The sequence below is a fragment of the Pseudorca crassidens genome, chromosome 4 (genome assembly GCF_039906515.1).
Source record: "Pseudorca crassidens isolate mPseCra1 chromosome 4, mPseCra1.hap1, whole genome shotgun sequence".
Lineage (NCBI taxonomy): Eukaryota > Metazoa > Chordata > Mammalia > Artiodactyla > Delphinidae > Pseudorca > Pseudorca crassidens.
Window position 1 is genome coordinate 132,390,855 of NC_090299.1, and position 12,780 is coordinate 132,403,634.

General features: G+C 39.0%; 1 protein-coding gene across 10 annotated transcripts in view; it reads left to right on the top strand.

Annotated features, from left to right (window-relative positions):
* Positions 1–12,780, top strand: part of INPP4B (inositol polyphosphate-4-phosphatase type II B) — a 718,440-nt gene that overhangs the window by 465,186 nt on the left and 240,474 nt on the right. For 6 of the 10 annotated variants that reach the window (XM_067736786.1, XM_067736785.1, XM_067736789.1 and 3 more), the window contains 2 exons: positions 641–691; positions 10,443–10,522. In XM_067736786.1, coding sequence (XP_067592887.1) covers positions 641–691; positions 10,443–10,522 — 131 coding nt within the window. Of the gene's footprint in view, positions 1–640; positions 692–10,050; positions 10,121–10,188; positions 10,301–10,442; positions 10,523–12,687; positions 12,766–12,780 lie in introns of those variants that run through there. The other 4 variants (XM_067736794.1, XM_067736795.1, XM_067736791.1 and 1 more) reach the window with 4 other exon arrangements.

A 12,780-nucleotide genomic window follows, 5' to 3' on the forward strand; every position in this document is an offset into this window, starting at 1 on the left:
GCACAGGTAGTTTGAAAGGTCTCCAGGTAATTCTAACGTACAGCCAGGGCTGAGGATCACCACCCACTAGAAGAAATATGTCTACTTATCATCTAAGGAGTTGATTTTTCACCAGGAATGCTTTTTAAACATATGAAAAGCTTCCCCAAATGACTATTTTACACTATTATCCTCTCCCACAATCAAGAATTAGTTTTCAAAGGAATCTAGATGATGGTATATCACAGTTTGGCCCAGAATTCTCAAGAGAGAGAGATATCCTAAAAGAGAATAAATATTTATAAGCATTCATGGAATGACATTCTCTATGCCAACTCTGTCCCTTCCCTGGAATGTTGAATGAGCTTTGCTTTTCAAGGAGATTAAAAGTGATTCACCTAAAGCCCAGATATCTCTGTATTTGACAAGGAGTGATGGGATGAGCTCTGTCTACTTAAGAACCTCAGGAAATTCAGGAACTATAAAAAGATAGCATCGTTGTTGCCCACAGTGGATGTCATACACAGGTACCTTCAGTAATGATTAACCACAGAGTCTGAACTGATGCCAGATGAGGGAAAATGCAAACAGCACCTGTGTGAAGCTTCTGCACTGGTTTCTACTCCAAAGTCATACAGAAAATGTTTGTTTTTCTCCTTAGGTTAGAACAAGTGTCCTCCCTGAACATAAGGATCCCCCGCCAGAGGTTGGGGTAAGTGTTTCTTTTGTTTCCAAAAGGCACACACATCATTTCTAAGCTAATCATTTGGGTTTTCTCTGGCCTTCTGCCTTCTAGCTGACAAATAAAATTGAGTTAAATTAATAGAGTGTGACCTGCAAGGAGACACGGTCACATATTTGTGGAATTGCATGGACTTCATTCCTTGTCTCCTGAAAATCATCCTCAAGTGAATTCTTATTTAGTTCAGCTGGCTAGAGATGAGTCTAGGAATTGCCCTGCAGGTAACTGAGATGTGATTCGGAGCCAACATTCCAGGACCAACAGGAGGCTGGGAAATTGCAGGTGTGAGCTCGACCGCTTCCGCAAGGACGCAGAGGGCTGACTAGCCGTGGGACTGGGATGTTTTCTGCGTCCAGCCGCTTCAACACTGTAGGGCGGGTTGAAACAGAAGATGCCACCGAAGTGCAGCCCAGTGCTGGAAAATCCAGCTGAGGTTTTCCTGCTGCATCTGAGCCATTGCATCTCAAGCTTTTACAAGTTGGGAGAGCAAGAGAGTAACAGGTCATTTTGCTTGGACAAGTTTGCAGTAGGCAATGGAGGCTCCTGAAGAATAGCCCAGCAGGCTGGTCCCTGGGATCCTGCATTCAGAAAGGTGGAAAAAGTCCAGAAGTAAGTTGAGCCTAAGAGGCCCTGCCAACTGAAAGGCCTATTTGAAATTCCCTGAAATCCTACAGGCAGTTGGCAATCTTCTTCCGGTGGGTGTGGGGAGCCCTGTGCTAGGTAGCATTCATTTCCTCATTGGCAACAGCTGCCGTCCCAACCTGCTAAGGGGACCCTCCAGAAAGCGTGCCTTGCATTGGCTGAGAAGTGAGTCAGCCACCTCTGCATCTCTCAGCGTAGGGGAAGGAAAAGGGTACTTCGTGCTCTCTCATGCCGAACGCAGCCTTCTAGTTTCTTCCTGGAACAGGCTGAATAACTCTCTTTGACTTAAATGAATCTTCATGCTTTGTTTCCTGCCAGTCCCTTCAGCCTCTTGTGCTGCTCTCACTTCCACCGCCAGTCTTGGTGCCAAGACTACCTGGGCTGCTAGAGTTTCTCCCAAGGAACCAGCGAGTCCTTCCAGCCTCAGGCCTCTCTCCCTGCAGGACACATGCAGTCTCCTTGCCTGGCTGCCCAGTGGTGCTCTCTCCCAGCTCAGGACTCGGGTCACAGGCCTTTTGCCTACGACCACTCAGACGTCCTCCTTCAAACTAGAACCGCCAGTGCAAGCCGTCCTCACACCCTTTACAGTTCCTTCATATAATGTAAGGCCTTCTGAAATTTGTAACTCTTTTTTTAAATTAAAAAAAAAATCTATAGTGCTTTACAATTTTCAAATGTTTCACACACATGATTTCATATAATCCCATAATAACCCTTTTCCCCCACCCCTATTTTGCTCCTCCCCCTTCCCTCTCCCCACTGATAACCACTAGTTTGTTCACTGTATCTGTGGGTCTGCTTCTTATTTTATTTATTCACTAGTTTGTTGTGTTTTTTACATTTCACATGTTAAGTGATACCATACAGTATTTGTCTTTCTTTGTCTGACTTATTTCACTTAGCATAATGTCCTCCAAGTCCATCCATGTTGCTGCAAATGGCAAAAAAAAAAGAATGAAATTTATAACTCTTAGTAAGTTAATCATTTTTTTAAAAAAATTACCATTTACTTTTTGAGGTTCAAGAAAGTTGAGCTGGTTTAATTATTTTCCTCCAACTGCTCACTCCCACAATTTCTCTGTGTTAAATCCTCCTTGCTTGAGATTTTAATGACATCTTGGCCTAATTGTATGAATTTCCCCCCTATTTTTTCTCTCACTCAAGTTCTTGGAATGGAATGCATCTTATTCATTTTAAAACTTGAGTCTCTTCTCTGATTTTAAATTATTCTCTTCCACCCTCTCCTCCACCATTTCCTGCTACAGGCTGTAGACAACTCAGCGCTTCTAGCAACTTGTGTTGGGGGGAGGGGGAATGGTCCACCCTCACACATTCTCCCCTTTCCTCCTCTCATTGCTCAGTTACTCAGGAGAAAGGAAAGGGGAGAGGTTCCTTCTGTGCTTGCCCACCATGAGGTGTGGTGCCCTTTATGCTGGTTTTTATGCTTCTCAGCATAATGCTGCCCGAGTTCTCTTTGTGGCAGAGTGAAATGCTGGCTCTCCTGTGAGCACAAATATAGGTATTTCTGGAGGCCTTGGAGGCCCCTTCCCATTGTATACTTTCCCATCGTGGGGGATCTGGTTCTGGCTGAACCATGTCTCTTCTGACCGTTTCTATGAGCCCCAGCAGCATCGGGTACTAGATAATCAATGATTCCCAAAGGAGACACGATCACCGGTTCCCAACACAGCAGAGGTAGAGATGGTTTGGACACCTTCAAGCTTCATAAGTCATGTTTTGGGCCCATACTCCGATGACTTTGGTTTTGGCGTTGGAGATCAAGATGTCTTCCTGAGGGTAATGAAGAGAGAGATCTGCTTCATTTCCTAAATTGTATCCTCCCCAAGTTCTGACCTCTCTCTTCCAGCACTACCTTTATATGAACTGGCTGTGTTGTGGTTACTAATAGACCAGTTTCTCTAAACTGGCTCCTTTTAGGCACTGTGATGAGGTTTTCTGAACTTATCATGTGGAACATTTGTTATCTTGTGTCCTCATCCTTGACAAAGACTCATCTATAATTCCTGGACCAAGAGAAACTTCTCAATGGGCATTCTCTGACATGCCTATTGTATCAGTTAGGAATGCATTCAGAAGCAAGTAACTGGATGAAGAGTAGGTAACAGACTTGTTCTTCTCATGTTAAGAAAAGTCATGGGGAAATTGCCCAAGTCTCCAGCTTCTCAAAAGGACTTAAAGCAACCAGTCTCTGTCCATTGTCCTGCTTCTCCTTTCTTAAAGTGTTGTACAGTCTGACCTTTACTCCTCCAGATATCACATTCCAAATTGAAAAGGTTCTGAGCAACTCATCCTGTTCCTTCAATTCTGGAAAGGAAAACTCAACTGGTATACAGTCGTTCCTCAATATCCTCAGGAGATTGGTTCCAGGATCCTCCTCGGATACCAAAAATCCATGGGTGCTCAAGTCCCTTACAGTTGGCTTTGCATATCTGCGGGTTTTATATCAGTGGTTCTGCACCCCAGGGTACAGAGGGCCAACTGTCCCACCACTTACATAATCACTGAGACGATCAGAGTCCCTGGGTAGAAGGGAATCGGGATACAATTCCCATTTAAACAAAATCAAGATGCTATTAGGAATGCAACTTGGGCAGAATGGGTATTATTTATTAGTAATGTCTCCACTCTCCTACTAGATGTTAAACTAGTATTTTGTTTAACAAAAGACTAGTTTATTTTGATTGCAAAGATCATGTATATTTTGTTTGCAGAGATCATGTGTATTTTGTTTACTTTAATAGCCCTAGCTCTGTGCCCAGAAATTAGCAAATCATGATATATGTATTGAATGCATTAGGAAGCATACCATGATTTTGGTTTGCCAGCCATCTTATATTTTTTTAGAAGCAGCAGAATAAAAAGGGAGGGGGTGTCTAAAAATAATTGCAATAACATGGTAAGAATCGAGTACATTTTATGACACATCAGAAATCAATAAAATGGTAATTATATTACCAAACTAAATCTCAGGCATGATAAGAATGAGTCTAAATAAGAACAAGTCAGCATGCCTTGGCTTTTCTAACACCCTCAGAGCACATGATATTCTGGATAGAGAAAAATTGTCACGCCTTGAGCAGCTGTGAAGTACCGCTGATTAATATACATCTCATCACTCCTCCAAACTATTTTTTTGGACACTGAAAAAAATCCTTGAGAATTTAAGTTCTTGGCCAAGAACATAGAGCAGGTAATGGCTCTGCCATTACAATGTGCCGTGGACTCTAGCCACTAAGTACTCCAATTTAAAAAATCAGCTAAAATTTTTTATTATAAATCTTTCAAATATGTTCTATACATTTCTTTGCATTCTTCAGCAGCATCTATTAGATGAAACCACACCTTTGGTGATGACTTAGTCAAGCAGATACCAGTCTGTGCTCTGAGACCTTGTGAGGTATATTCATAGTAAAGATGTAATTTTATAATATATGACTTTGCCCTAAATTGCATTTTAATGTGTTCTTTGGACTGTTCATCAAGTTGTAATAGATATTCTCTCAGTTCTTTTTTCTTTGTCATGTATTTTTTCAGCGCATATAGTTCATGTACCCTCTGTCCCTTCCTATAGAGTGGGAAACCACACAACCATGTCTGTTAGGGTAGAGGGGGAAGAAACAGTACCTGTACAAAAGTATGAAAAAGGGCCCATCCTGTAAGTTATATGCAGGAGATGCTGTGTATCAGCCTGCCTCACCATATAAACTTCTGGTTTTCAAAGACCTTTTAAAACCTACACCACAGTTCCAGTATATAGTTTTATGAGAATATGTCAGAGTATTATGGATATCTTCATTTACCCTCAAAAACCAGCACTGTCTTCTAGAGACTGTCATACAGAGTGAAGTAAGTCAAAAAGAGAAAAACAAATATTGTATAATATCGCTTATATGTGGAATCTAGAAAAATGGTACAGATGAACTTATTTGCAAAGCAGAAATAGAGACACAGATGTAGAGAACAAACTTATGGATACCAAGGGGGGAGGGAGGATGAATTGGGAAATTTGGATTGACATACGTACACTACTATGTATAAAATAGATAACTCATGAGAACCTACTGTATAGCACAGGGAACTCTACTCAGTGCTCTGTGGTGACCTGAATTGAAAGGAAATCTAAAAAAGAGGGTATACATGTATACGTATGACTGATTCACTTTGCTGCATGGCAGAAACTAACATTGTAAAGCAACTATACTCCAATAAAAATTAAAAATAAAAAAACAACACTGTCTACTAGAAATTTAATGCATGCCACATATGTAAGTTAAAGTTTTCTAGCAGCCCATGCTTTTAAAAGAGTAACAAGAAAACAGGTGAAATTAGTTGTAATATTTTATTTAACTCAATATATGTAAAATATTATCATTTCAAAATGTAATCAATTCAGAAATCAGTAATGATATATTTCACACTCCGTTTTTCATATCACATCTTATAAATCTGGTTTGTGTTTACACTTAGAACACAACTCAACTCACAGTAGCCACAAACTAGTGCACAGGCTGGATAATGCAGCTCTGGACAGTACTTGGAAAAACTTGGGAGATCCATGAAAGTTGTAGTATAAAGGAAACCTAAACTTTGAATAAAGGCTTTGTGAGATGAACATAGGTGATGGAGGTATGTGCATGGAGGAGCACTTCCTCTGGATCCTTGTGTAGTACCAGGGGAACGAGACCATGGAGGACCTGCTTCAGGCAGGTATGCAACCCTGCTGAGCATTCTGGATGTCTGTGACTTGCGCTGAGTCCCCACCAGGGCAGGCAGGATGAACGGTTTATTTGTACGCTCCCCGTAGAGCAGAGCCAGGGATTGAGACAGGTGCCCTGCATTCTCCACCCTGCTTGATATCACTCTCCAGCCAGGTGAGTGATTGAAATCCTGCATCTAGCAATTTAATGATCATCTGCTTTGGGTGCCTGCACCAGAATGATAATGGTGAGTGTTGCATTGTCATGAGCAGGCAAGAAAGGTCAGAGCCGCACAGAGTGCAGGCAGAGAGCCTGTCAGAAGGAAAGGGAATTGCCACCTGTCCTGGAAATGAGGCACAGCGTGAGGGGGATGAAAGAATTCTGGACTGAAGAGCGAGAAACCCGGATTCTAACTTGGCTTCTGCACATTAACTAGTTCTGTGACCAGGTGTAAGCCAGTTAACTCCCATGGGTTCCTGTCTCTTCATCTACAGACTGGCCATGTCTTAATAAGTCTTAATGTTTGTTGATTTCATTCAGACATTTCTTGGCCTCTGATAAGCATTCCACATGATCTAATAAAAATTTGAGCTATAAGGAATTATAGGTAACGTGTGCTCAACACTAAGGACCACATAACTTTCGTATCTTTTTTTTCGCTAGAATTTATTCTAGTTTATATTTCCCTGAATCTAACTTTTATTTTTAAACATACATTTTTCTTTTTTATAATAGGAATTTCTCATAGACTTTTTTTTTTAAATACTCGGCCTTTTCCAAAAAGTATTTGAAGTGGACTTATATTTAAGTCATCTGACGTCTGGGCATATTTTCCTTAAGTACTATGCAAGCTAATATTTATGCAGTGCTTCCTATTTTCCCAGCAATGTACTAAGTGCTTTGCCTGGATTACTTTAATTCTTATAACAATAACAATGAGAAAGATACAGTTATCCTATGCAACATTTTCATCCAGAAACTAAGGCCTAGTATGGTGGAGTAACTTGTCCAAGTCCCAGATTTGTGAGAGAGAAGACAGACAAACGGAGGTTGACGGTGCCCGTCAGTGGACAGCCAGCCTGGGGGCTGGGAGAAGTGATTTAATTGCCCAGATTTCCATTTTTGGACATAATCATGGATTTAGAACTACACTTCAGAGCTCCAACTCTAGTGACACTTTAATTTTTTTTTCTTTGTTTTTAAATTTTCCCCTGATATTGGATCTCCCAGTTTAAAACCTTGAAGATGAGAATTTTAGAAACAGTACTGAAGGAGAGATGAAAACATTGTTCCCTGAGTTATATTTGGAATATAAACAGATTTTTTGAAATAATTTTCTTAAATTCTATGATTATGATTAAAGTGACAGTAAAGATAAAATAACTCTATATTAAGTTATTCTTTTGCATTAGCATTGTGTGCCGTTTTCCCTCCATGGGAATTCAGGTTTCATAATAGAGAAGACTGTTTTCTCTCTAATTCATTCTTTGACCAGGAGTCCAGTGAATATTCATGTAAATGAATGATGTGTTTTCCACTTTCAGGGGTGTGGAGGGTCCTAGTTTTATTTATACTGAGGCGAAGCAAACACATAAAAACCTGCTAGAAAGTAAGAGTATAGGCAAGTCCATTGTTCGGTATTGCAATGTGAAACAATTAGGCAATGTCTTTAAACTGAGGGATTTTATTAAATGCATTTTATGTGACATGTAGTCCTAATGTACAGTTATTTTTAGAATAAATTTTAAAAATATTTTTAGAACAAATAACACTTCCTCTGGTTTGACACCCTTTCATAATGCCATTACCTAAGTTGATTTATAACGGATTGTATGATTTCTGTAAGCTCTCTCTCAAAGGATAATATCCTTTGAGATTAAGCACGTGGCTGACAGTTGTGATGGAAAAGGTTGACTCACAGGCATCCATTTTGGCACACTGCAAACACTCAGTGCAGCAGTGGGCGTAGCATGCAGCCTCTCTGTTCCGGACAACGGGCTGAGCTAGAAGATGGACGAGCCAAGGTCCTGCTTCCACAGGAGCTCCCGGCCTGGTAGGCAGGAGAGACATTCAATGACTTGTGGTCACAGACTACTTGCAGCTGTGCCTGCTGGTGTGTCTGGGGCGCATGTCTGAAAATAGCCCCTCCACCTGTCTCTCGTTGCTACATTCCCGTCTGGGACATCTGCTGCTTCTATTGCTGAAAAGACCACACTAACATTCATGGCATGTGCAGTTTGTTTTCTTAATTCTAAAACCATCCCTTCCTTCAGAAATCTCAAAAGGCAAGGAGAAGAAATAACTTGAAATTTGGGGGCATCGTGACATTTCTGGTCACGATGGGTCAAATGGGTTGAGCATTTTCTTCAAGTGAGGATAATGAGTGAGGGGTAGAATTTAAATTAATAACCCTAATGACCGGTGAAAGAGAAATAAGCAAGACGTCTCTTTAACATACAAAATGCTAAAGTGAAATTCACTACCACGTTATACAATCCGCAAGCTAAAAAATTGTTTTAATTTCCCACAGGTCAGTGAATTATAATGGTTTATAAATATCTGCAGAAGGAGTATTTCTTTTATATCTCATAGTATAAATTACTTGAAAGCTAGTGTCTATGCCATTCATTCATTCATTTATCGTCAGTCACTATTTATCACACACCTCATGTGTGTTAGGCAGTGGGAGGTTACCAGAAAACAAAGCTCGTCGTGCATCTTCAAATCTCAATTTTTATTTTGAGGGGAGGACAGAATAAGCAATGAAATACATAATATTTAAGTGACAATAGAAAAAATACAACAGGATAAGGAATGGAGACGAGCAGTGTGGAGAAGGGGAGCCCTTTTATACAGGGACGTCCTAGTAGGTTGTCTGCTGAGGGGGCATAAGTGCTTTTGTTCAGCTGGGTCTCTCCTAGACACTCTCTACCCCTTACTGAAAAGTCACCCTAGATTTTGGCTTTGTTCATACAGCTCTTGGAATTCTTCTCTGCCTTGATTCACTCTCAGCATTCATGTCATCACAGCTTGTTTCCACAAATCTTCTGTTTTCACATGACATTCTTCACCTAATAATTTAGTCTTCTATGATCCCCAATTTGGCGACTTGGTATCTAAACCACTTCTTCGAGTTTCAAGTGAATTAATTAGGTTTTATCATTACTAACATATAGGCATCTCCAACTGACAACCGAGTTGTATTTCAAATGTTTGCCTTTACGATTTTTGAACCAGTTCTTCTAAGTTAGAACTTTGAAAAGAAGGAGAAAAATTCTGACCTGAAGCTTGTCTTCTCTATGCTCAAGGATCACTTTGTGTAGGTGCAGCCTCTTATGTATGGAATCACTGCACACTTGCCTCTGAAAAGAGCCAGTTGACTTAAGTCCAGCATCTCATTCTAGGGCAGGCTGGCAACAGACCTATGAAGAGAGAATGTTCTGGAAGATGTAGTGTAGACTTCTTGTAAAGTATTACAGTGTGTTAGGCAGCAATGGTATAGGTAATAATACGGGTTTGATACTGATATTTTCGTGTTTACATCTTGACCTTGAAAGGGGAATGAGAAATCTTATTTATGGTGTACCATAATATTGTGACTTTTAAATCACAAGCAGCCAGGAATATTAAAAAGAGATGAAAGATTTTTATCCTGGAAAAGAAAAACCAATTTAGTGTTTTATTCTTTATATTATGAGTCAGAGAGTGTAGAAGATAGATATATTCATAGATAGTCAACACCCTGTATGATAGGTTAAAAAAGCAATTTTAGAAAATGTAATTGAATAAGTACCATTCTTTTTTGTGTGTTGGAGTGAAATTGTCCCATGCTAGTGTAGAAATAACAAAGGAAACAAATACTTTTAAACATTGCTGTGATGGGGGAGAAATGTAGCATTTCTATTTATAACTTGCACAGAATCCCACATAAAAATAGCTCCAACTAACAGATTTGCTCATATCTGGAATACAAAGTTGTTGCTGCCCATGACTTGAGGAATTCTAATAAGAACAAGGACGGCATTGGTAAATATTAAACGTCTGTCATCTTTTCTTTTATCTCAGTTTTCATGTGGGGAGAAAATGTGTTCATGGAAAAGTCCTGGCTTCTGTGTTAGACATTTTGTTATTTTCCTGGCTATTCATCTCTGTTTTTAATGAGAAGGATGCATTTGCATCCCTCAACCTCGCCCCATGAAGTGGACATCTATTACTGATGGTTGTATTTCTGTCAATGAAATATTTGTCAGGCTAATAGATTTAACATTTCACTCTTCTGAAGACTAGTTTTCTGTGATTGCTGTGACACAAAATTCTGAGAACCTCAGAAGTTAATGGAAACCATTCTTTCTTATTTTCAGCGAAGCTTTCTGGGCTATGCCAGTTTTAAAGTCGGAGATCTACTGAAGTCCAAGGAGCAAGTGCTGACCCTGAGCCTGAGGTGGGTCTCAATGCTGTTAAATTTAACAGCCTGTGATATTTATTGAAGGCTGGTTGGGTTTGAAAGTCACAATTCTTGCAGGTGTTTGGATGTCAACTCTCAAACAGCTTACGTTCTCCTCTGCAACAAGTTACAGGGAAACAGCAATTATTCAGGTTCATATTCAAGTCTGTGTTTCACATGGTCAAAAGTTATCAGCTCTTGTAGGGAAAAAAACTGACATTATTAACAAACTAGTGGTGGCCAGAGGGTTAGGGGTGGGGAATGGACAAAAAGGTGAAGGAGATTAAGCAGTACAAACTACCAGTTATATAAGTCACAGGGATGTAATGTACAGCAGGGGAATATAGCCAATAATAATATAATAGCTTTGTATGGTGCATAATCTATAAAAATATCAAATCACTGTATTGTACACCTGAAGCCAATATAATATTGTAAGCAACTGTACTTCAATATAAAATAAAAAATAAAGTGATGAAACTTGAAATGAAACTTCAAAAAATAAGGTGATAAAATTCTTGAAAGTAAGAAAGTAAATAGAAATGATGGGCATGTTACTAAATAATATTTCTGTTACTTATCAAAATGTTACTTTTTAAATCAAGTGAGTTTCTAGGTTTGAAATATGTTTGTTAGAGGCAACTTGCAGATTTATGATAATAAAGGGCAGGCTGATTATTCTCTTTTTTTAAAGTTTATTTTGCTGCTATACTATTAAATATAAAGTGTAAGTTAAAAAAATAAAGTATAAGTTAAAACAGACTCATTGCAACAGACAGCAGATCAGAGATGCTTTTGAGTATGAATACAATCTGTTTTGATACAGATGACACAACAATCTTTTTTTTTTTTTTTTTTTTTGACACAACAATCTTTAGGAACTGCGCTGTGTTTTCATACTAAGAAGAGTATTAAATAGATTAATCATTTCTTTTTAACTTCATTATAAATTAGAAAAATAGTATGTTATTTTCTAACCATATAATAACTTTAAAATTATGTATACATGGAGAACACTGCCTTACAATATTTATATAGTATAAATGAATATAAAAATTGTAGAGAACATTGTAAATCTTAAGATGCTCTTCTTTTGATGCAATGTAGAGACCATTGTCAGGGAACAGACAATGTGTCAAGTTTGTTTTCCCTCTGCCCAGCCCCTAAGGACCCATTATAACCAATTTATTTCGGTGTAGATGTCATGGTTTATGGTGGAATCTGTACTGCTGGCTGTCTCCTGTCTGACTTTTTCCTGATCCTTACAGTTTAGCATTTTGACTTAAGAGATGGTATAAAATAATTTAAAGTAACACATGTTCATGCAGAAAAATAAGTGTTGAAGGGTTCTACTGAGGCTGTCATCTTCTTTTTGGCTTCCTTTCGGCTGTAACATTTTTTGTTGTTGCATTTTATTTGGGGCGGCATTTAAAAATCTTTATAGTTTTGTGGTGTTATTCCCAATAAAATTTTGCTGTGTTTATTTTCTGTTGGAAGTGTGTAAGTGCCAGCTAAAATGTCTATCTGCCACTGTCACTGGTATCCTAGAAGATACCTGTTACCCATCTAGCATGGCAGTTAGATTTGACCCAAGTGCCCCTGGATTCATGACATAAGATGTCAGACATTGAGCTCGCTGAGAACCACCAGCAGGTCACGTGTTTTCTATATAAGGTGCATGGTACTTTATTCCTCACCTTGCTGATCACAGACTGCAGTATTGATTGTATCATAACTGTCATTAACGTCCGCAGCCCTCTGCACAACATTCAGACACTGGCTTTGAAACAGATATCAGGGACCCAGAAATCCTTAGTGCAATGAAAATATGTGAACACACACAATTAGAGGAAAGATAGGAGCAGAAAGATCTAGTTTAGAGTACTACACTTAGAAGGAAAAAGGAATATAACAATTCCAGATTTAGAGGAAATCAAGACACATTTCCACTTTTGATTTGAATACTCCTGATTCTTATTTATTTGATTTTGATTGTCTAAAAGGAAACCAAATTTAGCAACAAAGCATTGCATTTTCTAGAAAAAATAATTTTTGAAAGCCAACTTTGAAATGGCGAGGTTAATATTTTTTTCCCTTTTTGTGCTTTGCCAAATTTGTAGATTTCTCCCCCTATGAACAAGACACATTATGGACTTATCATAACCTGCTGATTTCTGATGCTTCGTGTTTTTCCATCTGTTGTAATTTATCTTCTTTCCAATGACTTGGCAACCTCTGAGGTACTGAATCGGAAA